Source organism: Drosophila eugracilis, unplaced genomic scaffold, assembly GCF_018153835.1.
Source record: "Drosophila eugracilis isolate 14026-0451.02 unplaced genomic scaffold, ASM1815383v1 contig_90, whole genome shotgun sequence".
Taxonomy (NCBI): Eukaryota; Metazoa; Arthropoda; class Insecta; order Diptera; family Drosophilidae; genus Drosophila; species Drosophila eugracilis.
Window position 1 is genome coordinate 10,811,947 of NW_024573812.1, and position 27,988 is coordinate 10,839,934.

The window sequence follows — 27,988 nt, forward strand, 5'->3', positions numbered from 1 at the left end:
GCGCTGGCTGCTGTGGCAAATAGAAAATTACTGACAAAACACTGTCCGACAGTTTACGAGCCGCAGACACTGAACGTCGAATGGCAGGAGCATATTTACAACTTTCAAATGCTTCATTTTATTGGTCTCGAAATGAACAAATGGCGCACAGGCCACATAGACATAGACATAGACCTCCTCTCCTGCGCTTCTCCGTTGGCTGGGCTAAAAAATTTTGCATAATTTATGTGGGGGCCTCCGCGCACACGAAAGACTCGAAGGATTCGAAAGGAAAACAACAACGCACAAGCACACGGCCAACTGATTTAAATGCAATTGCAGTGAAGTATGTTGTCGGTGGAGAAGGCAGGCTAGAGGTATAAGGGTAAAGGTTAAACCGGCGGTACATATAGAGACATCTGCACGTGCAACCAGAAACATCCGGAGACCAAGCCTTCCTCCTTCGCTGGGCAATTTCTTTTCATTTGCCAAGGTGTTGAGTTGCACCGACACCAACGTGGCAAAAGCCAACAGAAGCTAACCCCCTAACCCCACTCTGCGGCAATGGCTTGGTCACAAGTGTCGTCTATTTGTCGATGAACTAGGGGTTTGGGGTACTCCAACGGATCCCGGCCATTCTCGATATCCTCGCTATCCTCGACTGGCCAAGACAAACAACCGACAAATTTAGTGCATTTTGTGCATTTTTAAAATTGTCCAAATTTATGTGACACGCTGCGCCAATTGATCAGATTAAATAAACATGAGGGCAAACGAATCGAATTTGGCTGTGGCCAAAGACAATGACAGTCTGTATTCAAATGGTTGGCGCTTTGGTGAACGGGGGAATACAGTGACCACTGGATAAGGCAGACTCTCGGCGTCTTTCGGGAATCAATAATATAGAATTTTTGTTATATATTATATTTTTTCTCTAGTTTCAGTAAAAGTAACAGCCAAAGACGTTCATTTAAAATAATTATTTGTTGGTATGGATCATCACGTCGGATTTCTACTTATCACAAAATAAAGAGCTAGAATTTCCCAAACGAATTAATGGAAATGCCCATATATGCATCTCATACTTAAACCCAAAGTTACGAAAAAAGTTAAAAATCCATATGCAATACTGTTTCAATCGGTAGCAAATTATAAGATAATAAACACCCTCAAACTGGTAATATCAAATTTCTTGAATTACAACATTTTCTTTTGAATTTCCCTTAGCCAATATTTACTGCAGTTGTAAGTCACACAGAGAAATAGTAACACGAGACTTCTAAGAATAGGTTCTCTTGCTAAATTCAATTTTTCTATGGTCTTAGCCAAAAGTACAAAAGTTTTATTTAGCTTAATGGAACTAAACACGTGTTGTCATTCATGTCATATTCCATTACTGGTACTGGGCACTGGTTAGAAAGAACGTTTCTTTGTATAGGATAACTAAACTCGTTATTATAGCTTTTCCAAATAAACAATCATATATTCGATGGGCTAGGTAGATTGACAGATTATGTAGATGTTTAATGGTTGTCGCGGGTCAGTGGTATGGCAATCTTTTTAGAAATTCCCGATCGCACTCCCATTTCAGGTCGGATTGTGACGTTTGGGAAATTCTGGGCTATCGCTGTAAACAAGCTCACCGAGATGCTAATTTGATTGCTCGTTGCTGGCTATAAATACTGAATGCTGCTCAGTTGCATGCAGTTGAAGCTGAGCTTTAAAACTGATCACAATGAAACTGTTTGGATTAATTGCACTTGCTGTTTGTGGCGCTCTCTGTGTTGGTAAGACTTTTAAGATGCATATTATATTTAATAAAATGTATTAATTAAAATAATACTTTCAGCTGCTGAGCCGCAACAAACCTATGACGGACGAAATGGTCCCCATGTTTTTGGATCTCCTGGCAATCAGGTTTATATTAGAGGCCAAAATGAAGGCACCTACAGCGTACCTGGGGTAGGTGGTCAGTTCCAAAACTCCCCTCAACAGGGTGCGCATGTGTACACCGATGAACTGGGAAACACTTTTGTAAACCGCAAGAACGCTGGTGGTCCAGGTAAATTTCAGGATTTATATTAAACCTGCGAAGAGTTTTTAAAACGAAATATTTATATTTTAGCTTCCCACACGGTCAGTGGTCCTAGCTTTTCAGCCCAGAACTTGGGTCCCAGCCAGGGTCAACAAGGAGCTAAGCCCGTCCCACCACGTTCCCGTCGCAGCCCGCAATTTCACGTAGAGCGCCCGGATCGCACTGTTGATTATGGAGCTGGTGGATTCAACATTCAGCGGAGTCGACGTAGTCCCCAGCTCCATGTGGCACGCCCAGATCGCACTGTTACCATTGGTAATGGTGGTGTCTACGTGCAACGCTACCGACGCAGTCCGCAGTTCCATGTTGAGCGCCCAGATCGTACTGTCGATTTTGGCAATGGTGGCTTCACCGTTCAGCGTTTCCGTCGTGGCATCAACGATGCCCGCGTTCAGGGAGAGAACTTTGTGGCCCGCGACGACCAGGCTGGTATCTGGGACAACAATGTTTCTGTCTGGAAACGTCCCGATGGTCGTACAGTCACAATCGACAGGAATGGAAATGCCATTGTATCCGGTCGTGGACGTCCTGCCCAGCACGTAAGTTATCTTATTCCTTAATATAATCTCCTTATCTAATACATTTCTTTTTGCAGTACTCCTGAAATGGTTCCAAATAAATAAAACCTTAGACTTACAATATAAATAATTTTGTTTGTACTTAGATCACATGATATTTGAATACAAAAAGATGCCAAAAACTATATGCGCTAAGCGAACACAAATTTGGTGTGGTCTGCACTTGTGACTGCAAGTTCGGTTAAGATAGGAGTAGTGTTCACATAGAGTGAATATGATGAATATCTATAGAAAACAGGAGTGACCAGAGCACTGGGTGAGATTCTTGAGTCGCAACGAGTACAAAGCCCGTTCAATGGGCAGCAAGTCGTAGGCTATGTTTGTCATCTGAAAGGGATCCAGTTGCAGGTCATAGGCCTCCAAATAGTTCTGAAACAAGATCGAAATTATACATATTCCAAACAAAGTTTTAAAACCGAGTCTTACCTCATTATCCCGAAACTCGCAGTAAATGCGATCTTCCCGGTGTCGAATATTTCTCAGACAAGCGTACGTGTTGTTCCACGAATCTTGACAATGACAATCTGCTTCCGTCGTACATTGTGCCAAACGATCTTGCTGAGACCATGGACATTCGGGATTGTAGGTGCCCACAGTCCCCTCGCCCCAGTACTCAATCAGCAGGGAGCGTTCGAAAAATGGTATTTTTCGCTCTTTATTTAACAAAATCTCGTGAAATGATTGGCCATCCATGTAGTTGGGTGTGTTAATATTAGCCCAGGCCAATATCGTTGGCGCCAAGTCCACTAAGCTGACGGCAGTGTCAATATGGCTTTCAGGTGCGATTCCAGGTCCCCGGATTAGCAGTGGTATGCCAATATCCGTTTCGTAGGGCTGCCTTTTGTCGAAGGGCAGTGCGAATTGACCCACATGGTAACCATTATCTGAGGTGTAAATTATGTAGGTGTTCTCCAGGGATTGCGTCTCGTTTAGCACGCCAACCAAGGTGGCCACCAGCTCATCTACAGCCAACAGTGATTCCCAGCGCTTTTGGAAATACTTGTCTATAGTGTTAATGGTATTGTTGGACAACCGGCGGGAACCACGCACTAACCAATGCTTATCTGTGAGAGATTTTACTAGTATTATATAGATTCCCTACTGATAGTAGCTTACCCTGCTTAACTTCGTTAAAGCTGGGTGTGCGTAATGCTTCTATATGGGAGAACACACCATTGTGTCGGGGTGCAGGGGTAAAAGGCTGATGAGCTGCCGGTGGAGCCACCATGGCGAAGAAGGGTTGTCTTTCCTGGGTTCCTGTAAATTCCGTCACATTTCTTATAAAATCAACGGCACGATCTCTTAGCAGATCAGTTAGGTAAGTCGACTTGTAGTGTACATTGCCGGAATTCTCTCTCAGTGTGTAATTGTAATATTTGGAGTTTCCATGAAGTCCATTAAAGTGATTCCACCCAGTTGGGACATCCCCAACTCCCCAGAACTGATTCAGATACTTTCCGCCAAAGAAAGTATTATAACCGTTCTGTTGTAGGATGTGCGGTAGAGCCCGGTGCTCCAGGGACCTCCGCCAATGCGTTCCATAGCAGCCTCCACTTACGGAATTATTCCGGGTGCCATGATTGTGCGCATACATTCCCGTAAGCAGACTCGTCCGTGCCGGACAGCAAATGGGCGTGGGCGTAAAAGCGTTGTGGAACAAAGCGCCCCCAAAACCCAGCAGCTGAATCGTCTGTTCCATGGGAAACATTCCGCGTAGTTCCACATCCTGATCGTCAGAAAGGATCAACAGTATGTTGGGTAACATCTCACTGGCGGCATTTCCCAGACACACAAGGGTCAAGGTGATCAGTGGAGTTAAGCTGATCTACAAGTTTTATATAATTAGATAAATGAAAGATAATATTGAACGCTTATCACCATCGAGCTAACTTTCTTTTGTTTACATAAAATGTATGCAATAACAAAGCCCGGCTTGAAAACGTTAGGCTGTAAAACGATTAGATGATCTTTTAGTGTTGCAAAATGCTTAGCGGTTACAATTAGAGACAGTATGTCCAAGTAGTATGAATTTATAATTTATTACCTTTCTTTTAAAAATTATTTTACAACACTACACCAAACTTCATAAAAAACTTTGTCGTTAAATCTGAACATGGACGATTACAACATGAGTATTTAAAAATAAATAAATCGTTTATATTTCTGACGGTGCCACGTTAGTAAAATTATATTGCCGTGAAGCTGCCAGACTATTCTGAAACAGTAAATTGCAACACTAAACTTTTGTGTGTACACACTGAACACTGGTAACCAAAATGTTAAATGCGAGTTGGCGCCAACCGAAAATTCAAAAATTGATTGTTCATTTTAACAAACCGTTCTTTTACTAAAAAAAAAGTTAAATAAAGTTGTAAATAAAATTTTAATTACAACCTCGTAATAAAAAACTACAATCAAGTACGAGAAATATGATTTATTTTCTTTGAATATCATCGGTTCGGTGACCGAAAAATACAGAGTCTTAGCCGACATCAATAAGTTTGTTTTTGAAATTCACAATTATGTAATGCATATATGTAGGTACAAATGTTTACAGTTTACTTAGAGATACACTTTAAAAAAGAATGCAAGTCTGTATCCGTATCACAAAGCAGCGCCATGGACAGATACGAAAAAAAAACCGAACTTTAGCCTCTTAAATATGTGTTATGTTTCCTTTTTTTTAGTTTCGCGATCTTAAAAAATAAATAACAGCAAAGTTAGATAAACTTATATGTGTGGCTTCTAAGAAATATGTTCGGATTACTGCAAGCGTAAGACACATAGAGAATAAATGTGATGGGTTTCTGCTATTTTGGCCTACCAGAAATGTGCTCTGATTTGTTGAATTCTAAATACCAATATAGAAATCTAAATGTTGAACGTTGTTCTTAGCGGGTTTTTCCTATATACACATGTGCTCCGTTAGATCCGTAACGGCCAGCAACTTCCGGTTTAGTTTCCCTCGGGCTTTGGCAGATTTGTATCATAAGAACGTATAATGATTGACTGCGGCACAGCTCCGCCCTCCTCCTGGGAAAATGCATAGCCATCTGGGAAAGTACATCATATGAGTTACAATCTTAAATATACATTTTAGGCAAAGATGTTATGTGTGGAATCTGTAAAGTGTGGCTGTGTATTCCCAGTGTCTCATTAGGTCGCCCTCTAAAAGAGTGACATAAACCCCAAACCCCCAGGATGCGGACCTACTGCTGGAGGAATCCTACCACTAGTGGCTTCCTGGAACTGAGTACTCACGCGATAGCTCGAGATCCGTTTCGACTCTTGTGTTGGCACGACGGATAAAGACATTACGTAGCAGCCGGGCCGTTTCCGTTAATCTGTTGGGTTAATTTTTGAGCGGTTCGGATTATGATTTAGTAAAGGATTTCAAATTCGTAAGTTAGATTGGACGCTTAAAATGTTAATTTCGAGGTAGGTTTTCCATTTTGAATTGTTAGCACTTTACACAGTTCTTGCAGTTACAAGGTCAATCAAACCGAATTCTACGAAGTGTAGAGTTTCTGGGACTTTTTGCAGAGAGAGGAGCATACATATGTACGATTATAATAAAGGATCAGGATGATTAACGAGGGGTGTACAGGTGTGTACCAAATTGAAGGGGCATGCAAAATACATAATTAAATGGTTGGTAGAGCCTACATACTTTAAGGTTCACAAATAAAAGGAATATACGATGCGATTCTGAAGATAAAAATTAGAACGATTCTTTGACGCTACAAAAATCATAAGGTTCGTATCATAGTGTTGGGGTTTTACAAGTTTTAGGTCCTAACTAACCATATATATCTCCCTTTTTGAGAAAGCGGCACACCCTGTAGTAAACTAAAGTACCCTGTGAGGTGACTGGGTGATAAGTGGGTGTTGTGTGTGTGGATGTGTAGTGTTATGGGTGTGTGTGAGAGTAGTTATGATTTTTCAGCTTCATCTACGATTTACTTACACCGAATTATCGATCCCAAGGCATACATGGTACTGCGCACACACAGAGATTAACGCAGAAAACGTTCAGAGAAATTTCAAATAAACATTTTTCAAAATTTTGCTGTTGACTTTTTGACTTTTATTAAATTATATATATATATTGTTGGACGTATTTGTTGGGTGTGTTTGGGTTCTGCGAGTAGGTGTTGGGTGTGTGATTGGTTAAGTTGCTTTGTTGGGTGTGTTTGGTTGTCATCAAGTAATACAAAATAAAACATAAGTACATAACATACAACATAAGTGCAGAGCAGATCGGATCATATTCAGATCGGATTAAAACAATCAGCAGCCATAGAGATATATAGTTATATAGTCATAGTTATATACCATATATATATCATATGGCCGAATTAAGTTGCATGCGAGCTGGGGTAGACAGTGCGGGATACGAGTACATATGTATATTCAAAACTGATACATACATATCATCGGGGAAACTGGGTTATCTGGTTATCTGGTTACCATCACATTCCAATAACGTTGGGATGAGTATGTTTTTTCGGTTGGTTAATCATAGATTGTTTAGTATGATCGAACGGAACATTCGTGACTGGGTTCGTTAACTTTTCGTTTTTTGTTTTTTGATTCTTTTTACAACCTGACAAGTTTCTTAAAAATATAATTTTTACTTTGACCAACTAACATATATAGATACGATTATCAAATACGTAAAGTAACTCAGCTTGTCTTGAGAATGATAATAATACGACGGGCAAAATAACATTCCCTGATTAATGGCCTATCCTAGGTGCCTAACCACCTTGGCTACTCCTTAGACACTATCACAGTTGGCAAATAGTTTTGTTAGCACATATGGTACAGTGTGTATGATGTATAAAGAATCCGCTCTCCAAGCGCTAACATATAAATCATGGAAATATGATATGAATTCGACAGTTCTTAAGAGGTACTAGATGCGATTAAATGGGAAATAGTCCCATTTGGAATGCAAATTAAATACTATATATATAATACACACACACACTTATCTTAGATACAATTTACAACTAGAAAAATAATTCGATTTGCTTTGCCTTCGTTGCCTGGGAATTCCCCCTCACATGTGCAGAGTGGCTGTGGTGGGTGATGTGGCGCTGTTCCTGGCACTTCGGTCAGCCACAAAGGTTAGCTGCTGACCTCCTCGCCACTTTTGCCGTTGCCTGCTCCGCTGATGCTGCTCCGTGTCCACCTCTAGCTCCAGATTCTCCACCCGCAGATTCGATTGGACGCTTGAACGCGATTTCACTGAGGCGCCGCGATCACGGTCGCTAGAGAGCAGGGCATGGCTGGATCGAATTAACTTGCCGAGGGCGTAGCCGAAACCAGAGTCACTAATGCGTCGCATGGGTGCAGGGATTTTGAATGGGTTTTGAATATGGATCGATTGAATGCATGGATTTGGGATACAGGGGGATCAATCATCGTCGTCAGGAATTGATGGGGGGTATAAAGGAAGACAGAGAGATTACATTTTAGGGAGTTGTTTCAATTCATTAGATACTTGCTCATGGTGAATCGGAATCTGAATCTGAATGATGCAGGCTGTTGTTTTGTCTTAACTCAATTAAATTGTGTTTGTTTCTTTAAATGCGCCGATCTTTATTACCTCAACACAGCCAATTTGATATATAATATTCAAATTAAATTTTAATTGCATTCAAAATTGCTCTATAAGGTCTACAAAATGCGTATCACACTAGGGTCAATACATAACATTTAGTTCTAAAGTTGATGGTTTAAATCTTAATTAACATCATCTAGTTGTGCTTTGTTTATAATATGCGATTAATATGTTTACATATGAATTAACACTGTGAGTGGATAACACATGACGAGAAGAATAAGAGTGTCTAACAACTTATCATACTCTAAACTCTAAAGCTATTTACACATTTATCCGCTAATTCTATGTCAGTTTAACTTGTCTGTATTCTGTTCTTTCCTTATAAAACAGATTAACATTTATTGATTTCCATTTAGTATTTCTGAGTGTGTTTGGAGCAATTTTCGGTGGCCAATATTAAGGTAGATACTTCAGCTTTTACGCAATAAACACTAACATACATCGAAAGTTGAACAAACACAATTCGAGGAGGTGGCAGTGCGATAACGGAATGATTTTGATTTAGTATATGCATTTATGACCCAAACAAACGCTAAATAATAACTAAAGTAGGTATCGAGATATTGGTGCAAAGAACTACAAGAAGCGGGATACTAAGTGCAGGCACATATGTTGAATCAGCCTTGTTTGGGGTTTTGGTAGGATCGGGTTGCAGATAGATAGATATATATCAACGTCTTAGGGGTCTAGTTAATATTCAGCAAATGCGCAACAATTCAAATTGAAAGTATAGTTTGGATTTGTTTTTAGACAAAAACAAAAACTAAATACATATGGAAGTATGTATGTTGAGGGACCCTCCGGCCCGGAGGTAAAGCGTGACTACGGGGTCTGGAAGGCGATTGCTTCGATACTTACGAAGATCGCGGTTCGTTCATCACTTCGGAGATGTCGCTGCGTCGGATCTCGGTCTCGCGAACAGCCTCCGTTAGTGTCTTAAACACAGTATTATGTATTCTTTAATAAAAGTAAAAATAATATAAGTAAATATTTAGTAATCTATACACATATTTACTCACAGTTTACAGATCACATCGATCAGCAGCGTGGTTATGGGCACCAGTATCAAGCAGAAGTAGAATACGGGCGACGATAGCAACTGGATGTCCATGCCGCGGAAGTTGCTAGCAAACTTGAACGTTGGCCACACATGGCTATAGATCAACAGGAACATGAACCACATAGCTATCGAGCCCCAAATGGCTAGATGAGTTAGCCAAGTCCATGAATTAGTAATAAGTCCAGCCTTCAGGCAAACTGTTACAATGACATACTAGAAACGCAAAGAATTTTCATTACTAAATATAAATGGAAGAAAGCCTATAAAGATCCCCACCGTGTACACTAGATTGCCCATAAACAGATAATCACTGGTCTTGCCATCACCCCATATCGCCTCATTCGAGTAGGCCGCCAATGGCAGCCAGAAGAGAAACACGGAGTGTAGCAGGGCATTGAATATCCAGATCCAGAACACCTTCACATTGAAGAGCTTCGCGTTCTGCGATGTTTTGTAAAGCATCGGGTACCGAAGCATCGTATCTGCAGTGCAGAATTTCTCGAAGAGTCCCATGGCAAACGGGGGCATAGCCGTAAAGAGAACATTATACAGGCCGATGGTCCAGCGTTCGAAGATGATTTGACCTGACCAGCCGGAATAAATGGCAAACCATAGCTCGATCACGTACAGGCACACGTTCTTGTAGAAGCTATACAAGATCAGCTTGGATATCCGAGCATAGTTCCAAGCACCGTGGACTAACAACAAGCGTTGCAAATAACGAAACTGGGCAATAGAGTAGTCCGAGGCGCAGGCCGCCTGCAGACCTTCTACTCCAGATATACCAATACCCACATTTGCCTTCTGGATCATGGCCACGTCGTTGGCACCATCACCAATGGCCAGGGTCACCGCATTCGTACTCTGGGTAACCATCTCGACCACCTCAGCCTTCTGCATTGGGGAAACCCGACAGCAGATGACCACGCGGCATAGAAGGCACAGATCCTGGAAATCATTGCGCAGATCACAGCTAAGGGCGTACTTTAAGGTGGTTCCATCGATGACTAGTGCCACATTTGCATCCTTCGCCGATGTACTCTTAAAACCTCCATAGTGACGATGGATATCTTCGCGGGTGGCCTGGAATAATGCCCATTTTTAATAAGTGACTTATAAAATATTATTAAATTCAACCTACATCAAGACTCTCCTCATTGAGGACAATGATTTCCATTGAGTGGTTAATGAGGCGACAGGAGTAACCAATATTGATGGCGGTCTCTTGCTTGTCGCCAGTAAGAACCCAGATATAGATACCGGCATCCAGAAGGGCAGCAATCGTTTCGGGCACACCATCCTGCAGGCGATCCTCAATGGCTGTAGCGCCTAGCAGGCGGAGATTGTTTTCAATCAGATTGGCCGCATCTTCCAGTTTACTCTCCCGATTCTGCAGAGCCACCGAGGCTTTGTCGAAGGTCTGGCTCCACTCTTGGTACACATCCGGCCGAATGTCGGCCACCGCCAAGCAAAGGGTCCTCAAACCATCCGAGGCAAACTCCTCCAAATGACGCAACGTCTGTTCTCGGAAGGCTTGCCCCTGGGGAGCCAACCTCTCGTAGATGACCGTATCCGCTCCCTTGCAGAATAACTTGATCTTGTTATCCGGAGTCCGAACAATTAGTGACATGCGCTTGCGCGACGATGTGAACTCCAGTACGTTCAGCACCTCGTATCTCTTCCGTACGCCCAGTGCATTGATCTCCACGTACTTCGGGGTTCTCGTGTCGAAGATGTAGCCAAATCTCTGAGCACCTTCTACCAGCGCCCGCTCATCCGGACTAGCTGCATGGTAGATTATATCGTCGTTTTCCTTCCGCTCAGGGATCACTGTATGGCACACAGACAACAGCTCCAGGAACTCCTCGATCACGGCAGACGTCTGATGGCGACTGAGGATATTCTGCACCAGCTGTGACTCCTCCGGCGTCCGCTCTGGTGTGTAGACATATCCAGCAATGGAGCATTTCTTGAACTCCATTACGTTCTGCGTTAGAGTGCCCGTCTTGTCCGAGAATATGTACTTAACCATGCCCAGCTCCTCGTTCAGGTTCGAGGTTCGGGCCATAGCCGGTGTGTTGGATTGCTCATGATACATCTCGATGTCGTAGTTGATGAAGATGGCCTGCAGGAAACGCACTAGCTCAAGGGTCACCTGTAGTGAGATGGGGATCAGGTTGTTATAGAGGATGAAGAAGGTCAGCAGATTGTAGCCAAGGCTCTTGGTCTTGAAGTCAGTGAGGCCCAGGTACCAGTCCGTTTCCGAGTGCTCTCGCGTCCAGAACAGGTTGAACAGACCGCTGACAATGCACAGCGATATGAGGATCATGAAGAGCATGAGGATCTGGGTGTTAGTCAACTTGTCCACGGTGGAACGCTTCAGTGGCGCCGAGGTAGAGTTCTTCATTAGCTTTGTCTCTTGGCCGGAGTAAACGACTATTCCGAACACCCAAGCCGTATTCCGGAGAATGGCACCACGTTGCAGCACCTGATCATTGCCCAATGCAGCGGGTCTGAAATATAAAGAGGTTTGGGAAAATAAATATATATTTAAATATGATTTTTATTTAAAGTTAATATTAGGTTAATTTGGTTTAAGTAGTTTTATAGTTCATATATTATAGTTTATAGTTTTATTTTCAAGCCAAAACCCATTAAAACTTATTTTTGCACTCTTTTGAAAAATTGAATCTCGAAAATGGTGCAGCATTCTTAAAATAAGTTTCGAAATGATTATCTTTCTGTGTTTACATGATGTACAATTAGTTTGTTTTGTCTTGTGTTTATTTAACTATTTCATTATCCGCTATTTATACATTAATTACTCACGGCTTTCCGGTCTCCTTAAGCACACCATTGAACTCGTATAAATGCCTATTGGGCAGTTCACACTCGATCCTACCCTCTAAACGCTGCAGATCCTTCGTTTCCAGCAGTTCAGCGGTGGCTGGAAGGGCCTGTCGGATCTTCAGGTTGGTCTCGCCATCTAAATTGGCCGTCTCTATGAAGCACATGGCCTGGGGTTCACTGTGGGCGAACCCAAAGTCAATATCAGCTGATTGGGGTTATATTAAGAACGCACCTGGACGAGAGGAGTATCAGATCGGCGGGGAAGAAGCTATTAATTCCCACTTTTATGATATCGCCCACACTCAGCTCCGACCAGCGAACTGTGCTCCAGGAGCCGCTATCCAGGCGTTCGATTAATCTATGATTGATCTCATTATCCGCACGATGTCGTTTCTACAAATAGAGAATATATATAAATCTGGGAAGTCTAGTTGCCTGTACTCTTATGGACTTACAATATCCTCGATTATCTCCTTGATGGCGCTCACCGAGAGGATGAACATCAGTGGCACTAGCGTGGTGTAACGACCCGTAGGCGACACCTCCGGGATTTGTTGCAGCATGGCAATTAGCAGAAAAAAGCAGTTGGAATACCGCCTAAACTGCTCGAACAGGAACGCTGGCAAAAAGCTGATGAAACTGCATGCAAACGAGATAAATTGTTAGTTATTTTCGAGTCTAATCCATCCAATTAGGTCATGATAATTGATAGGTGATAAATGGTTGGCACCTCCCACTCACCTATATTTTGCCGTCGTTATGCGATTATTACAGTACTTAGTGGGCTGTGGCCCATTTAGGTTTATGACACGCCTCTCCCCATCATCTGCATCGTAGCCGGCGGACGAGGTGAAGTCCTCATCGTCTGGAATGGTTCATTAAAGGGGGAGTTAATAGGTGCTATCAGAATGGTATTAATTGAAATAAATAACAAGGCATTTAGATACTGTGACTAATTATGTTTATATTATCTGAAATATAATAACTAAGTGGAAAGAAGCATTGGATTGGGAAAATCAATTTAAAACGCACTTAATGGAGATGAAATATTATTAGTAGGTTTCTTTATCAATGAAAATGAATAGTTATGGTTACCTATAGCATATTATGCAGTAAAGTCTTCGATGACATGATGTGAAGATTGTATTAATCAGAAATAATGAAACAATTTAGATAAACTTTGGATTTAATCAAAATAATTTTAATTTTAATACCATCCATTAACCCATTTTGAAAGATCAAAACATAAGAAACTTATATAATACATTTTATTCGTCTGCCTCGTTCAGAAACGTTGGTGTCCATCGCCATACCCATTCCACCAGATAGAAATTGGCAGCGATCGGGTTGCCCAGGGCGTACTTTCTGGCGAAACGATGGCAATTGAAATTGGAACGCCCCTTCTCCTCGCCCTCGGGTATTAGGATCTCGTCGAAGTCCAATTCCAGATACTGCTTGAAGACCAGAAAGACGACTCGATGGATATTACTACCCGTCATGCCCCGCCTGTTCTCGTAGGCCGCAATCGTCTGACCCAAAGCCACATTGCAACCCGGAACATTGCCCACCAGCCAGATGAGCCAACTGGTGTTTTTGTCCTCCATCGGTACATCCATGTCGACCATCATCAGTGTGTAGAAACGATCTGGTTCGGCCTTAAACCGTATGATTGGCTGTTTGATCACCTCATAGATCACTATCGTAACGCCCGGTTTGATGTCAATGTCGCAGGGATATAGCACAGAGATCACCTCCGTTGGCATACAGGCCAACAGCCGAGGGATGACGTGGTGTTTCCTCAGCTCAGTTACCAGTTTCTTCACCGGTGAAATCACCGGGCAGCTTACCAGCATGGTGTCGGAAATTTAAAATTTGGTTGACAAAAGGGTAATAGGAAGCTGGGAGCTAGGCTTCCCGGCCTGCTATTGCCTAACCTAAAGTTTAGTTTCCCCTACGATTTTGAGTTCTGAGTTCTTAACAGAACATCATATACGAAATGCTTTTTAAATATTTTGATTGTTTGACCCTGTTCTTTTCAATCGTTTAAAGATCTATATTTAAAATAGTTATAAGTTGCACTAGATCAACTAAAACTGATCAATAAAACCATTTCAAAACACTGGGAAAAACTAAAAGAAATCAATCTTTAGTTTGTAAAATGTAGTTTTTAAATTTTTCTAATAATTAACCTTCTAGCTTTTGGCAGTAAGTTTTCCCAGTTTCAAAATACATAAATACTTATTGATATGCTTTTCTACCAAAAAATAAAAAGAAATATTTAATTCTATAGCTTGAGAAATGTTCCCCTAAACCTAAACCTAAACCAAAAACTTACGACTCCAACGAATGCGCATAGCCCTTGTAGACATTGCGAAAGTCCATAGTGGCCTGACGAAAAAACGCGGTTAAGCGGAAACGACCTGCTCGATCTCCAGATGGCGTCGCTACCACCGACTCCACCGTTTCCTCCTCCGCTTCCTCTTCCTCGGGTCCGGGTAACTCGTCGGATCCAGAATCGCAATCGCCCACGGGCACGAAGGCAATGCTCTCACCGGCAGACTCCTCCTGATTCCTCTTGGGAAACCCCAGGATGCAGGGCAGATGGTTACTGGACACACAAAAGACTAACGAGCAGCCACAAGTGGGCGTGAAAATCGAGACCGGTATAAGAGTATCTATGTGAGGATAGCGCCTGCGCTCCCTTTTTCAATCACTGCGTATAAGAAAACACATTTTCCATCCCACAGAGGGGGGATTCTGTGGCATGCACATTTGCATATACACACAGCAAGGATAAGGAACAATCCTTTTGGAGCACTATTTGACCATTTAATCAGAGTGATTCATCACTATTCCTACCCTAGCATCTTAAGCGAATGATTGTTCGAACATCCATCACCTGGCAACGTGCCTGGTTGGAATTTCTTCCGTATTTCAGGTATCGATTTGTCGCAATTAAGTTGAACTGCACATTAAGCACGTGATATTCGTGGCTCACTGATTTCCAAGAGTTCGATTTTAATTTAATTTCATTGGTAAATTGCTTCGGTGACATTGATTGACAAACGATTATCGAAAGGTTTCTATATACATATGTATTATTTTATATAGAGAGCTCACTTTACGGCGCACTTTGCACTGCTATGTGTGTTCTCTCCTGAGCTCCGATACTACGACTGAAATAAAATATCAACGTGCTCGAAAGACCCAGAAAGGACAATAGGGATGGGTCTGGGGTGGCCAAGGGGGTAACCCGTTTGGTGCTCAGGTTGGGAAAGAAACCCCTTGAGCTTCACCCTCTGCCCATTCCACCCCCCACAAAGCTGCGTATAGTGAGTGCATTCCAAAAGGAGCTTATAAAGCTTGCGAATTATCAGTAAACCCAAAACATTGCGTACCACTTGGGGAGAAAGAGAACACGAGAAACACGCGGTGGGGAGTTGTGTTTGTAAATGCAAGAGCAAAAGCGAAAGCGAAAGGTGCTAGCAAAACAAAAGGTGAGAAACTAGAGAGAAGAGAACTTGAAAAGAGAATGCGAAGAAAGCGCGTCTGCGCTTTAAAGGAAAGGCTTTTAAATAAGAGAGAGCATGTGAAAATAATACGGCCAAGGATATACCCTAACTAATCCTCAAGTAAAGTAGTACAAAATATGAAATATTTTGCAAATTACTCAGATATAACATTCCAAATTAAGTTTTTGGAAAAAAAAAACCATTTATCTTTATATATTTTTTCACATAAGTAGAGTTCTCTATATTATTACCACCACGATAAAAAATAACACCATATAAATCATATATTTCTTATAAATAAATAACACGCAATAGGGGTTTAATAGGGATTTAAAAAAAAAAGATACGACCAAGTAAATACCCAAGAAATTCCCCAAGTACAATATTTGAAATATTTTGCGAATTACTCATATTTTTCTGATATATAATATCCATAATGTATTGTTATTGCGACATTTAAATTTCTGGGTTTTTTCCAAATAAGTATATTTTGTTCTCCATATTATTCGCTATGAAATATTATTCATACCACGATAAAAACAGTATATATAAATCATATATGTTATTTATAAAAATATCACGCAATAGGGACATGCCAATCACTAGGCCTGGAAACACATTATCAAAACGTTATCAGGATTTTAAAATTTTTGTGTTAAGTAATCAAAATTATTTAAAACATGTCAAGATTTCAAAACATTTTTACGAGTGGCAGCTGGACTATTTGTTATTTAAATGCATTAATACTTTTGTAATATATTCCGGACCCAAAATATTTTAGCAATCAGTGGGAATCATCGTGGTGACTCCAGAAAGCTATAAACAGCTTGATAACCTAATGGAACAGACGTAATCTTATCCCATTAAAAAAATTATGACTTAAGAATATATACACAGCCTAGTTGGAAATGGTTAGTTTTAGTATTTCTTGTTTGATTCTCATAGGAAAATTAGAAAATCAAATCAGACATCTTAAAAAGAAAGTTATAGCATTAATGTAAAGAAAATATATATGTAAGGACCTTTCCGTTTTTTCCTTCCTATGCCGGTTTTTTTAAGAAGGTATTTCATGGAATATCTGCTCCCTCCGGTCGATGATACATTCAGCCTTTGATGGGGATTTCTACCGTCTGTTTCAGTGACACCAGCCTCGCTCCCAGAGAATTCAGCCTGTGGTCTGGAACTGGATGAATGTCTATCGTCACCACCGGTCGGAGACACCTCAGGACCTGTGGTGGCTGTCCTTCGTAGCACCTGGCTTCTCATCCGCCGGACACCGCCGGCAATCCAAGATTGTATATTTGGCCACAAGCTCTGGGCGTTGAAGGTGGCTTGGCTGTCGGTCGTCGGATTGTTCCGAAACTGCAGCTCCCGCTGCTGTCGCCCTTGACTGTGTCCGTTGCGCCCATTTTGGGCGTGGTTGCGATCGCTGACCGCTCCGTTGTGTCCGCCACTCTCGTTTTTTCCGGAGTCCGCCATTCTAACATGGCTCCGCGACTAGCATTTATTGCACGGCAAATATTCGCGCACACGGTTCCACTTAACTTTCCGGATTTTATCTACGGTGACACGACACGATTCAATTAGTAGGTTTTCTAGTCTCTAGTCAAAGGACCGAGGCGAGTTTTCGCAATCGCGAAATTCTATTGCACTTTGGATTTTGCGTTTAACTGTCATTTTAATTCGACATGGGCGATTCTAATTATTTCTCTGCTTGATTTTCAAAAGCTTGCTACGTTAATGCACTAGTGAATAAGTTGGAGACTTAATAATATTATAAATCGTTGTAAACTTTTTTATTATATATAGGCATGCACGCTAATTTTATTAAGCTTAAAAGAGTTTGAGTCATTTCATTGTTTAAAGCGAATTACAAAAAGAACTGTGATAAAGTAAGCTTAATCTTTTGTACTAAAACATTCCATCTGTTCTCATTATTAAGTTATTATTTATATCAGCACAGTTTTTCACAGGAAATCAACACGATACTTAATTAAAAGTGATGTTCAGCAGACTAATTTATTTAAATCAAATATTTGTTTATTTACGATTTAATGTCACTCGACAAATACGGGAATATATGTATATCTTGTTTTCAATTTGCTGAATAATATTTTGAATAAAACTCACGTGACCAAATAATTGTATTGTCTTTGATATAGTAAAACCCTTCATTATTGCTGACTTTGTCTATGTAGATCATAAGTTAATAATGAAACTTCTCTTAATTTGCAAAAATTGCATTAATGCACAACCCTGAAGCTAAATTTTTCTGCAACTATCATTCCAAATGCTTTAGTATTGATTTACTGCCCACTTGATGAAAGGGTAATTTAGCTGTCATTAGCCCATCAGCCATTCCAACTAGCTCTAAGAAATTACCAGTAAGAGATATCCTTTAAATCTTTTCATTGACATATATGATATCCTGTAAATCTTTTTTATACGTCCCGCTTTGATTCAGTGACTGGGCAATTTGCTTTGGATTAATTAACCCTAAACAACAGACCAGATCCCACAGGAAGCTCGCCTCGTGCCGGCAGGTAAACACGACAGCCATAAAGAAATTAAAATATGTATGTTTAGTAGGGTGGGGGCGGAGAAAGCGGAGTGGGCGTGGGTGCGAGCCAGCGAGCATCGACCTCGGAAATGGGAGGCTAATGAAGCACCATTTTGGGCTGTGTGGTCTAACCAAGTGATGAGCGATTATTATTTTTTTTCAATTTGCGTGCACTAAACATGTGTGTTTGTTTGTCTACGTGTTTTCCGGCCATAACTATATGGTCACCCAGAGAAACAACAACAAAAAGAAAATAAATTATGGCACCCGCAGAGTCATTAAAACGCCCATCAGGAGAGTTCGATTGTCAAAGAATTTCCCGGTAGCGTTGCACGTGTGGGGATTTGGAATGGGATTCCTGAGTAGCGGCAACTGCAGCCAAAAGGGTCGCTGGGGTTTATCGATTGCTCCAGTTTCTTGTGGGGAAATGAGCCCTGCATTCTGCGAGCACATGTAAGTACCTGTAATCAACTCCCGATGGCCTTGATACAACAACAAACAAAACGAACGCAATTACACCTGGTCAAGGAAATCGACTAAATTATATACTCAATTGGACTTCGAGGGAAATTAGTCTTTAATATTTATAGCCACAAGCATTGCTACAAATGCATTTGGGACCTAAAGTAAAATCAAGGCATTTTTGTATTTCTATTTCTTATTTTTCTCTTATGGAGTCTGACGTAAATCGTTTCGGGTAGATATATCTCATAAACATATGTGGCAAGGAAAAAAAATATATATATGGCGACGCTATTAAATTTTATTCTGCCAGCCGCGACGGCGTCTAAAAATACCTCAAAACAGATATAAGAATAAGTAAATGTTTTGGATTCATTCCAAGCAAATTTACTTATTTGTGGTTTTTTAATATAAAACCATCTACAGACAGGACTTTCAAAAGGGAGTGCATGCTGTTGGATAAACCAATCTTTACTGTTCCCAAACAAAAACTAATTATATAGCTGTCGTAAGTCCCCCAAAAGGCCTGGGATCTTAAATTAAACATTCGGGCTGCACTTGAACAGTATTAACCACAGTCAGTTAGCGTGGAGAATGGTTTCCCCTAAATAGAGAGGTGATAATTATGACCTGGCAGTAATGAGTTTGAGATACAGTGAAGTGTATCTGTGCTGCTTATCTGTGAAAGGTAAACAGATACAAAATACACCGAGAACACCCGACAGTGTCATAGCTTTTATTTTTTAGGGGGGCTAGGTACGGTAAGGGTAAGGCAAAGTGGGATCCTCAAGACGACAAAGGCGTCCACAGACAATCGATACAGAATTATTGGCAATCGACCAAAATTACTGTGTCATCGTTTGCTTAGTTGGCCCCCCAACGAAATGCCCGCATTCCATGGAACACCTACTCCGTACTTGAGCTAAGGAAATAGTAATAATGACAGTCTAGATTACTGTTGTGTACTTTTTTTTATATATATAAGTACAGGGTGAGTCAAAGTGTAGGAGATGCAAGCCCCATAACTTTCCCAGCTGCATGGAAAATGCAGGGCACCATGACGAAACTGTCAAGTCACTTATTTTAATTCTCATTTATTTTTAGCACATTTTGTTTTGTGTGTTTTTTCTATCATTTTATTAATTTGAGTTTGGCAAGTGAAAGCAAAAGTGACGAAAATTATTAAAAGAAAAATAAAACTTTCTATACAACAGCTTTTATTTTTGGCAACGAATACTGATCAGCTGGTTGTTAACTATACTAGATGGGATGGGGATGTGTCACAACGGTGACGAAATGACTCACTAGTGTTTACCTTCGAGTCTGTGGATCTGCTGGTTCCCAGCGCACTGATATAATGATGACATATCGGCTAGAACTAAACGGATCTCGATCAGATCTGCCAACCGCTTCGATTTCAATGGCACTAATTGCAATTCACCAGTGAAAATTAGTTAGCACATGCACTTGCAAATGCGGCTAATGCCCGATAAAAGGGAAAAGAGTCGAAAGCAGAGAGCGTAATGCCGATGACGCCAACAAATGGCAAAGAAAACTGGTCTGAACAGCATTTACAATTAACAATTAACAACAATTGCAATTGCAAAACAACAGAAAGAGGGACGCTTAACACTGAGAGGATCGTGAGAGTAAAAGTAAGAGAGGTACGCAGAGCGGCGATGCAAAAGCGAATCGACTTTCCATGGCATGGCCAATGAGTAAATGACAATAAAGAGCGCTTTCAAATTGACTTTTTCCATGCTGTATTTCTTTTTACATGGAGAAAAATACCTCCTAGAAAAGGTAGTAACTGAATCAACTTATCAATTTGTTTAGCTTTTTTTTAACGATTAAAGTGATATTACTGATTAATTATAGTTGAGTAGCTTTAAAAGTCGTATGTTAAATGCCATAATAATATAATTATAGTCAAATATTTCTGCATTTTTACGTTTCACATTGAAACATTTTCCTACATAAGAAATTGAGGTGTCAAATTAGATGTTCCAACATATTTCATAAATTTATATTCATTTTTAGGCAACTATTTGTTGACTTTTTAGATTCTAAAATATTAAAAAGTTTTTTATTTATTTCTCCTTCTGTATACATAGATCCCAACATATTTCTTTCACTGTGCCCGTACATTTTGTACATTTGATTATACAGCTGCTACGCTTTATTGGTCGTAGCATAGCATAGCATATGAAAATCAAACGATAAATTGACGCAGTAGCACTTATTTTCGTGCATAGGAAACAAGCTGTATGGTGGTTGTTGTCCATGCAACAAATGTCCCACCTATGTGGCACTCGGATAATTACATTTGACCTTTCGCGTCGCGGGTTTTATTTAATTTTGTGGGTTTAGTTAAATGTCGTCACTTATATCCGAAAGCGATTTGTGATTCGGATGACTGTGCATCAACACTGAGATCACCGTTAAAGTCTGTCGTACAATTTAGATTAAATAAAACCGATATCCAGTATTTACTTTTGTTTGTAACAATTCGCGTTGGCTCAACACGTCGACCTCGTTAACCGGTCCAAAAAGCGTCCGTCCGCTGGCACGACTTTTTGCTCGGCGGTTCGAAAAGCGACTGAGATACTAAAACGCTGAAAAAATATTGAGCAGAGAGCGCTGAGTGGCGAAGCAACAGAGCAACCAAACATCAAGTGTTTGCTTTGATGGTGGGGTGGTAGGTGGATTTTGATTTCTGTATTAGCGTGCGGCGATACGTTGCCAGACCGCAGGAAGTAAACGCTCAAGAAATCAATTTTGGCTAGCTTAGCCCTTTGTTACTGCCCTTTAACGGTTTATCAAGATTTATATACACGCAACACGCTTGGTAATTAGTTATCACACATCTGGATGTTAGAAGTAGAAGGCCAAGTGTCAGGCTGACAAATGATATGAAAGGTCTAAGGACCAAGCCTAATAATCATATTTACGGATCAGTAAATGCTAAAAAAAAAAAATAATAAAAAGCAGACTGGCCCATGAGGGGATCGAACCCGCGACCTTCGCGTTATTAGCACGACGCTCTAACCAACTGAGCTAATGGGCCATGCGTGTTACTTTGCCAAAAGGCATATTCCTGGTGAAAATTTAAGATAATGCCCCTTGGTATCCTAAAATGAAATCAGTAAAAATCAGTGATTGCATTCATCCGTAAGTTCTAATATAAAATAATATTTATATTTTTGCAATATTAATAAAAAAAAAATAATAATAATTAGTGGACATCATAATTCTTAGCTACAAAATTTCTACACCTACAATTTTTGTATGATTCAACAAGATTCAAAGCACAAATTCTGTATATAACTATACATAAATTATATTGTTTATAATAGATAGAAGATAATCATAGAAGAAAGCAAGAAGGGCAACTCATCAATATGAAAATTGATTCCGGAACTTAAAAAAAAGGACATTTTTAAAACAAAAAAATTTTGTCAGAAGTGGGATTCGAACCCACGCCCTCAGAGAGGACCAGAACGCTCATACACTTTCGTTCAGAAAGTAAGATTTCGAATCTTGAGTCTGGCGCCTTAGACCGCTCGGCCATCCTGACACATGACGTTCTGCTGTCCGAAACCCAATTTATGTGCGTGTATACATAATGTATAACAGTAAAAGAACAATTCTACGCGAAGTATAACGGCAGCACATAATATAACAGACACTGTTAAGTTCAAGCCCTAAAAAACTTTTATGTGTTTACTCAACTACGTTATTTGTCAACGGACTAAATGTGGCCCATTAGCTCAGCTGGTTAGAGCGTCGTGCTAATAACGCGAAGGTCGCGGGTTCGATCCCCTCATGGGCCAGAAGTACAATTTTTTTTCCTTTTTTTAATGCACTTTGAAAATTAAAAAGTTGCTATAGGTTTGATGTCAACGCGCCAACAAGCTTTTTGTGGAAACTCAGATAAGCTAAGCTCAATTATGGAAGGCTAGTAATGTTATCTCATGCCGTGCACGTTACGACACCAAGTATCCTGCGATGATGTCACTTAAAAGCCGACAAGGATGATCTAACGTGCTCTATTTCTTGCAGAGCTGCTAAGTGAAATGTCAATTCAATTTGCCATCAAGGATGATTGAATTACCCGTCCCTTTAACTGACTAACTGCTGCGCGTGTGGGGTATCTTAATTTTCTTTGGCAATCAAGCTAAACGGTTTATTGAGCGATCTTATCTGGGCAATGAGTTGAAAATGCTTTTAGACAATAGAATGGCAAACAAAGAAAATCCTTATTTATGTCTTTTTTTTTTACCGATTTCTATACTTCAGACTAGAATTTTGGCCGAAATAATTTCAAGTGTCAGGATGGCCGAGCGGTCTAAGGCGCCAGACTCAAGATTCGAAATCTTACTTTCTGAACGAAAGTGTTTGAGCGTTCTGGTCCTCTCTGAGGGCGTGGGTTCGAATCCCACTTCTGACAAATACTTTTTTCATCCCCAAGCACGAATCAAAATATTTGAATATATATTTGCTGATAGAACAGAACTTCCCACTGCTTGTTCTAAATTCTTAATGCCTTCTGAATTAACAATCAAAAACGTGTTGTCACCAAGCTAACCCAGCTATTCCATTAAAGTCATATCCCTTGAGAGGATTAAATATAGTTTGTATATTTTTTACCAATAAAAAAAAAAAATCATGTCAGAAGAACACCAATTGCTCAAGCCCATCCTAATCTTAAGGGAAGAGGGGCCAGATGCAATTAGAGATGACGGCGTCGGGAATGAGTGCTCGAGGTCCAGAAAGCACGTTACATTTAACCGGGTGGTGGAGTATTTTTGCTATACGGAAAATAACACCAGCTGGAAGAGGCAGCTGATTCCTGACAACGATTTGGTGAGTATGTGAATGCCAAGCACCTGAATATTAATCTATTGATATTTGGGTTTTCTAGCGCAGAAGCATGCCCCCAGAGTCGAAGACTTGCTTCGCAAAAAACTAAAACCAGTTTATGACTGTAACCCATCATGACGGCCATATTGCAAAAGCAAAACCGAACAAACGGAAACCGCCAGCAGAAGTTGTTAGCTGAACGTGACACTTTTAACCTAATTGGGGAATAGACGGCTACGCGTGTCCTCCCAACCTAAGGGATGTTGACCTGTCTGTTGCTTTTAATGCATTTCTCATGTCCTATGGTCCTATGGTTGACAAGCAAGTGGAGCAAATGGCCAATGAGTTATTCATGATATGTACTTATTTATATTTTTGTTTGTTCGTATTAAAAGCATTAGCACTAACTATGCACTCACTTACGACTGTTTTGGCCTTCGATTCAAAGCACGTAACTAGTGGCCATGCAATTTACAACTTTTTCTGTGTGCTGAGCGGAAGGAGTAATCTGCATTTGAAATATTTACAATTGGTAATGCCCAGCCAGTTGGAGGAGAGAGCCGAGGATGGATTATGACCCATTTGGGACGTCAAAACAAGCATTCTTGCGATAAGTCTAAGTTCTGCAACTGACCTATCTCACCGCGTCGTTAAACAAATCTACAGCAACGCCGCATTTTAAAGCACCAGTAATCCTGGTAGCACCTGGAGACCGAATGATGGGCTAACGGGCAATCAGCCATTGATATGGATGATATATAGCCGTGTCATTTGATTCCCTTATCCGGACTAGCGATTCCCATTGGGAATCGCCATTTTGTGGCTATAAAAGGCCCTGGAGGGCAGTTAGTTAGCCACACAAAGCAGAAGAGCTCGACTACTAACATGTTCCTTCAGATTGTGACTCTGTTAGCCGTGCTGGCCATCACGAATGGCGCAGTGGTTTTCTTGGGTCTGGAACCTCAATCATCGCAAGGAGGCAGGATTGTGGGCGGCACAGTCACTTCCATTGAGGATCGTCCGTGGCAGGTATCCCTGCAGCGTTCCGGAGCTCATTTCTGCGGAGGTTCAATCATCACCAACAACATCATTGTGACCGCCGCCCATTGTCTGGGCTCTCCGACCACAGTCTCAAATCTCCGGATTAGAGCTGGTTCCAATAAGAGAACCTATGGAGGGGTACTCATCGAGGTGGTTGCATTTAAGATTCATGAGGGATACAACTACGACACCAAGGTCAACGATATTGGAGTGGTGCGTCTGAAATCGCAACTTGCATTTGGCTCTACTATCAAGGCCATCACGATGGCAAGTGCGACACCATCTCATGGATCAGCGGCTAGCGTCTCGGGCTGGGGAAAAACCTCCACCGGAGGCTCCTCCTCAGGGACGCTACTCTATGTGGACACCAAAATTGTGGGTCGTACGCAGTGCGCTAGTTCCATCTATGGATATGGTTCCTTCATCCAGCCAACCATGATCTGTGCGGCGGCGACGAACAAAGATGCATGCGAGGGTGACTCTGGCGGACCTCTGGTATCCGGAGGTCAACTAGTGGGCGTCGTCTCCTGGGGACGGGAGTGCGCTCTGGCCAATTATCCAGGAGTGTATGCCAATGTGGCCGAACTACGAGATTGGGTCCTCCAGGCCCAAAAGACTGTCTAGCTTAAGCTAAGTGCAATAAAAACCCATTCGTAATAGTAACTGCAGCTGGCAAGGCTTTTGTTTCTACTGCTTCTTCCGCTCATTTGACTGCTCAACAACAGTAACTTGTGAGTCCAGTCCCCAATGCCACACATGCGGCAGCAGGACGTGCCCTTCCTGTGGGCCACGACGCTCGTACATGCAATCTGGGTCAGTCCACAGGGGTTGGCTGTCCGGAAAGGAGAGGCCTTAAAAGTAGGGTAACAGGGGGCGACGGCACAATGGTAAGCCAGTTACTTAACGCCCAGTACAATCGGGTGACATATCTGTGACATGGTTGGGAATGACACACAAAATCTCTCAAATTGGATTTGGGATAACTCCTTAAAAAATAGTAATAAATTATAAATGGTAAATATTTATTAAAGTCTTACAAAAACTCTGGCTGTATGTCCACTCAAATCGTGTTATTTGTGGTTTATAATGGAAACTTTAAGTCCAATATTACCTTCTATAATCACTTTAAATATTTTATAGAATTTAGTAATATACATAAAAGTATAACAAACAATAAATTTTAAATACTTTAACCGGAGATTACCTGGGAATGACATACTACCACCCAATCTGTTTAATTTATACATTTTTTAATTACCCTCTTGAACTAAAATTCAATTTGTACGCCAATGTGCACTTACATATATTATTTTTTAACAAATCCCATTGTAAATAATTTATAATTCTAACTTATACAACCAACACTAACTACTACATCTTCAAAATCAACAAAAAGAAACACTATAGTCGAGTGACGCGGTTATAAGAAACCTGTTACTATTTTACACAATTTTAAAATATTAATTTTGTTAGTGAATATTCATAAAGCGCCACCTATTGTCAGAGAAAGCATGTTGAGTAACTGATAGTGACATCACAGTCCATCTGAGGCCTTATTACCTACATTTCTTCATAAATAGCGAAATTTTGTTCCGATTTGAAAAATCTTTGGTAAATCTATAGATATTGATATGGCTTAATCGACTTCGCTATTGATACTGATCAATAATATTTATACATACATACTTATCATACTTTTTTACTGTTACATATTTTTCATTTTCGAATGTAATATACCCTTTTACTCTACTCTGACAGATCTCTATAAGAAATTCACAGAATTCTACTTAATTAAGCCCGTTATTAAAAAAAGAGCAATGAAGCAAACTCTTGAAAATCGAAGAAGAAAATGTTTGCTTATATTAAAAAGGGCAATCAGAAAATATGGTCTGCAAGTAAATGAAGCAGTTGGCCCGCAAACCTCCGGGAGGCATTGGCAGTGAAAAACCGCACCCTCGCTCCACCGAGACTCAGACTACGGGGCGCCAACGGTATTGATCCAAAACGACAAAATAGAGGAACGACAAAGAGCGGAGATGACAGGAAAACCGATGCCCTTCGACCCACAAGCAGCATCTAAAGATGGTGACTAGCCTATGAAATGCCAGGGATTCTTGGGAATCCGTTTGCAACCCCAACTCGGATCTTACCTTCGTACTCCGTTCGCTTCCTTCGCAGGAATGAGGCGGTCATTCGCAGACCCCGTTGTGCCAGGACAGAAACCCTACTCCTGCCGCTCTGTCGTGATAATATGGAGCCTTTGGAATCCTTGCGGTTGGACGAACGTCGACGTGACGACAAAGTCCCTGCCACCGAGGTGGATACTGAAGCAGGAGGCTGGAGACCAGAGACCGGGGTCACCGGCGCATTGGGCGTGTCCGAGTCGATGAAGCCGAGGTTACTATTGGCACTGTTCAGGTGGATGCTGGAATGATCCGTAGGTCCACATAGCGTCACGCTGCCACCACTATGGGCACTATGCGAGACAGAGGCTGCCAGCTGTTCATCCAGGCCTGCCGAGACCCTTGGGGTTAGGTGCTCCAGTGACTCGAAATCCCGGTCAATGGCCGGCGGCATTGAGTGTCGGAACCACGAATCCTGCCGCTGCTGGGCCACACGCTGTTGCCGTCGGCGCTGGCTGGCAGAAGATCCCGGAATGGTTCCGCAAACGTCTATTGGGATCATCTATTGATCCACTGTCCGGACTCCGAAGCTCTAGGCTCTGGCGTTGGTAGTGGCCCGACATTTGTGGACTTCTCTAATCAGGGATTTCTCCCAAGGCACTACTTGGTCAGGATTAAAAGTCAGCAGGCACACTCAAGGCACTTTTGGCAACCAAATCGTTTTCCAATCTTGTTATGTAAGACTTTCAATGTCTGACTTGGTGGGTGGTTCCATGGTCGTCTCCAAACCGAATTCCTTTACAAAATTTTCCTGCCCAATTCGTGGGCCTTGACTCTGACAGGTGTTGAGAACCGGAACAACTGCCGAACCAGACGCTGCCATTAGTCGAACAACTTTAAAGGACTGGATTCCGGCTAATACATCAAAAATTCATTGCAGTTCTGACAATTGGGGGTAATGGTGTTTGTTTGTCACGCATATCAAGACCGGGCACGCTTTCGTTGGTGGAGATACGAGTACGAGTATCTATTATATACTTTCAAGTGCCTTCATTGCCAGGAATCGAATCAATCTTCCTAGCTTAAATCTTTAAATATTTAAAGCGTCGCTCACGGCGGAAAACCTTCACATTATCGAACTGCACTCGCAAATTCAAGTGGCCCAAAACTGCAGTGCTAAACTGAGTATTTACACCTTTCCAATTACGCTACGCCGTAATTGCAAAAAGTACG

The 27,988-nt window shown here is 41.3% G+C and overlaps 6 protein-coding genes and 4 non-coding genes across 12 annotated transcripts; 5 read left to right on the forward strand and 5 right to left on the reverse strand.

The window, feature by feature from the left end:
* The first annotated feature begins 1,668 nt into the window (after positions 1-1,668).
* Positions 1,669-2,777, forward strand: LOC108112041 (immune-induced peptides). The gene is made up of 4 exons (XM_017221794.2): positions 1,669-1,766; positions 1,829-2,041; positions 2,105-2,613; positions 2,670-2,777. Exons 1-4 carry the CDS (start codon positions 1,715-1,717, stop codon positions 2,676-2,678), a joined length of 783 nt encoding a protein of 260 aa, XP_017077283.1. The 5' UTR covers positions 1,669-1,714; the 3' UTR covers positions 2,679-2,777.
* On the reverse strand, positions 2,708-4,629 carry LOC108112040 (N-acetylglucosamine-6-sulfatase-like). Of its 2 annotated transcripts, none has more exons than XM_017221792.1 (4): positions 4,531-4,629; positions 3,769-4,477; positions 3,079-3,716; positions 2,708-3,021 (listed from the first exon to the last, which is right to left on the reverse strand). In XM_017221792.1, the coding sequence occupies exons 1-4, from the start codon at positions 4,531-4,533 to the stop codon at positions 2,878-2,880; spliced, it is 1,494 nt and encodes a 497-aa protein (XP_017077281.1). In that variant the 5' UTR covers positions 4,534-4,629; the 3' UTR covers positions 2,708-2,877. The 2 variants fall into 2 exon arrangements, with proteins under 2 accessions (XP_017077281.1, XP_017077282.1); XM_017221793.1 differs by having other exon boundaries at positions 4,543-4,584.
* Positions 4,630-5,071: 442 nt separating this feature from the next.
* Positions 5,072-27,608, reverse strand: LOC108111930 (probable phospholipid-transporting ATPase IA). The gene is given in 12 exon segments (XM_017221575.2): positions 5,072-5,705; positions 5,914-5,996; positions 9,143-9,241; positions 9,304-9,557; positions 9,621-10,427; positions 10,486-11,857; positions 12,174-12,371; positions 12,427-12,587; positions 12,650-12,833; positions 12,936-13,059; positions 26,783-27,284; positions 27,286-27,608. Coding segments are annotated over 12 exon segments (3,975 nt in total). The 5' UTR covers positions 27,379-27,608; the 3' UTR covers positions 5,072-5,607.
* Positions 13,085-14,108, reverse strand: LOC108111933 (protein D2). The gene has a single exon (XM_017221589.2). The coding sequence runs from the start codon at positions 14,045-14,047 to the stop codon at positions 13,463-13,465; it is 585 nt and encodes a 194-aa protein (XP_017077078.1). The 5' UTR covers positions 14,048-14,108; the 3' UTR covers positions 13,085-13,462.
* Trnai-aau lies at positions 21,722-21,795 on the reverse strand. The gene has a single exon. It is a non-coding gene; the product is annotated as a tRNA-Ile (tRNA).
* On the reverse strand, positions 22,185-22,305 carry Trnal-caa. The gene is made up of 2 exons: positions 22,268-22,305; positions 22,185-22,229 (listed from the first exon to the last, which is right to left on the reverse strand). It is a non-coding gene; the product is annotated as a tRNA-Leu (tRNA).
* On the forward strand, positions 22,488-22,561 carry Trnai-aau. Its single transcript has one exon. It is a non-coding gene; the product is annotated as a tRNA-Ile (tRNA).
* On the forward strand, positions 23,058-23,178 carry Trnal-caa. The gene is made up of 2 exons: positions 23,058-23,095; positions 23,134-23,178. It is a non-coding gene; the product is annotated as a tRNA-Leu (tRNA).
* LOC108111934 lies at positions 23,159-24,141 on the forward strand. Of its 2 annotated transcripts, none has more exons than XM_041819764.1 (2): positions 23,159-23,594; positions 23,658-24,141. In XM_041819764.1, the coding sequence occupies exons 1-2, from the start codon at positions 23,397-23,399 to the stop codon at positions 23,727-23,729; spliced, it is 270 nt and encodes an 89-aa protein (XP_041675698.1). In that variant the 5' UTR covers positions 23,159-23,396; the 3' UTR covers positions 23,730-24,141. The 2 variants fall into 2 exon arrangements, with proteins under 2 accessions (XP_041675698.1, XP_017077080.1); XM_017221591.2 differs by having other exon boundaries at positions 23,172-23,594; positions 23,653-24,141.
* On the forward strand, positions 24,471-25,295 carry LOC108111932 (trypsin alpha-3). The gene has a single exon (XM_017221588.2). The coding sequence runs from the start codon at positions 24,477-24,479 to the stop codon at positions 25,254-25,256; it is 780 nt and encodes a 259-aa protein (XP_017077077.2). The 5' UTR covers positions 24,471-24,476; the 3' UTR covers positions 25,257-25,295.
* Positions 27,609-27,988: the final 380 nt, after the last annotated feature.

Excerpts from the sequence above, each read along its gene's own strand:
- LOC108111933 (XM_017221589.2), bottom strand. The coding sequence starts at position 14,047 with ATGCTGGTAAGCTGCCCGGTGATTTCACCGGTGAAGAAACTGGTAACT.
- LOC108112040 (XM_017221792.1), bottom strand. Across the intron at positions 3,717-3,768 it reads CTTTAACGAAGTTAAGCAGG|ATAAGCATTGGTTAGTGCGT; the intron begins GTAAGCTACTAT and ends AATCTCTCACAG. Across the intron at positions 3,022-3,078 it reads GCGAGTTTCGGGATAATGAG|AACTATTTGGAGGCCTATGA; the intron begins GTAAGACTCGGT and ends ATCTTGTTTCAG.
- LOC108111932 (XM_017221588.2), top strand. The coding sequence starts at position 24,477 with ATGTTCCTTCAGATTGTGACTCTGTTAGCCGTGCTGGCCATCACGAAT.
- LOC108112041 (XM_017221794.2), top strand. The coding sequence starts at position 1,715 with ATGAAACTGTTTGGATTAATTGCACTTGCTGTTTGTGGCGCTCTCTGT. Across the intron at positions 1,767-1,828 it reads TTGTGGCGCTCTCTGTGTTG|CTGCTGAGCCGCAACAAACC; the intron begins GTAAGACTTTTA and ends TAATACTTTCAG. Across the intron at positions 2,042-2,104 it reads CAAGAACGCTGGTGGTCCAG|CTTCCCACACGGTCAGTGGT; the intron begins GTAAATTTCAGG and ends TTTATATTTTAG.
- LOC108111934 (XM_041819764.1), top strand. The coding sequence starts at position 23,397 with ATGTCAGAAGAACACCAATTGCTCAAGCCCATCCTAATCTTAAGGGAA. Across the intron at positions 23,595-23,657 it reads TGATTCCTGACAACGATTTG|AAGCATGCCCCCAGAGTCGA; the intron begins GTGAGTATGTGA and ends TTTCTAGCGCAG.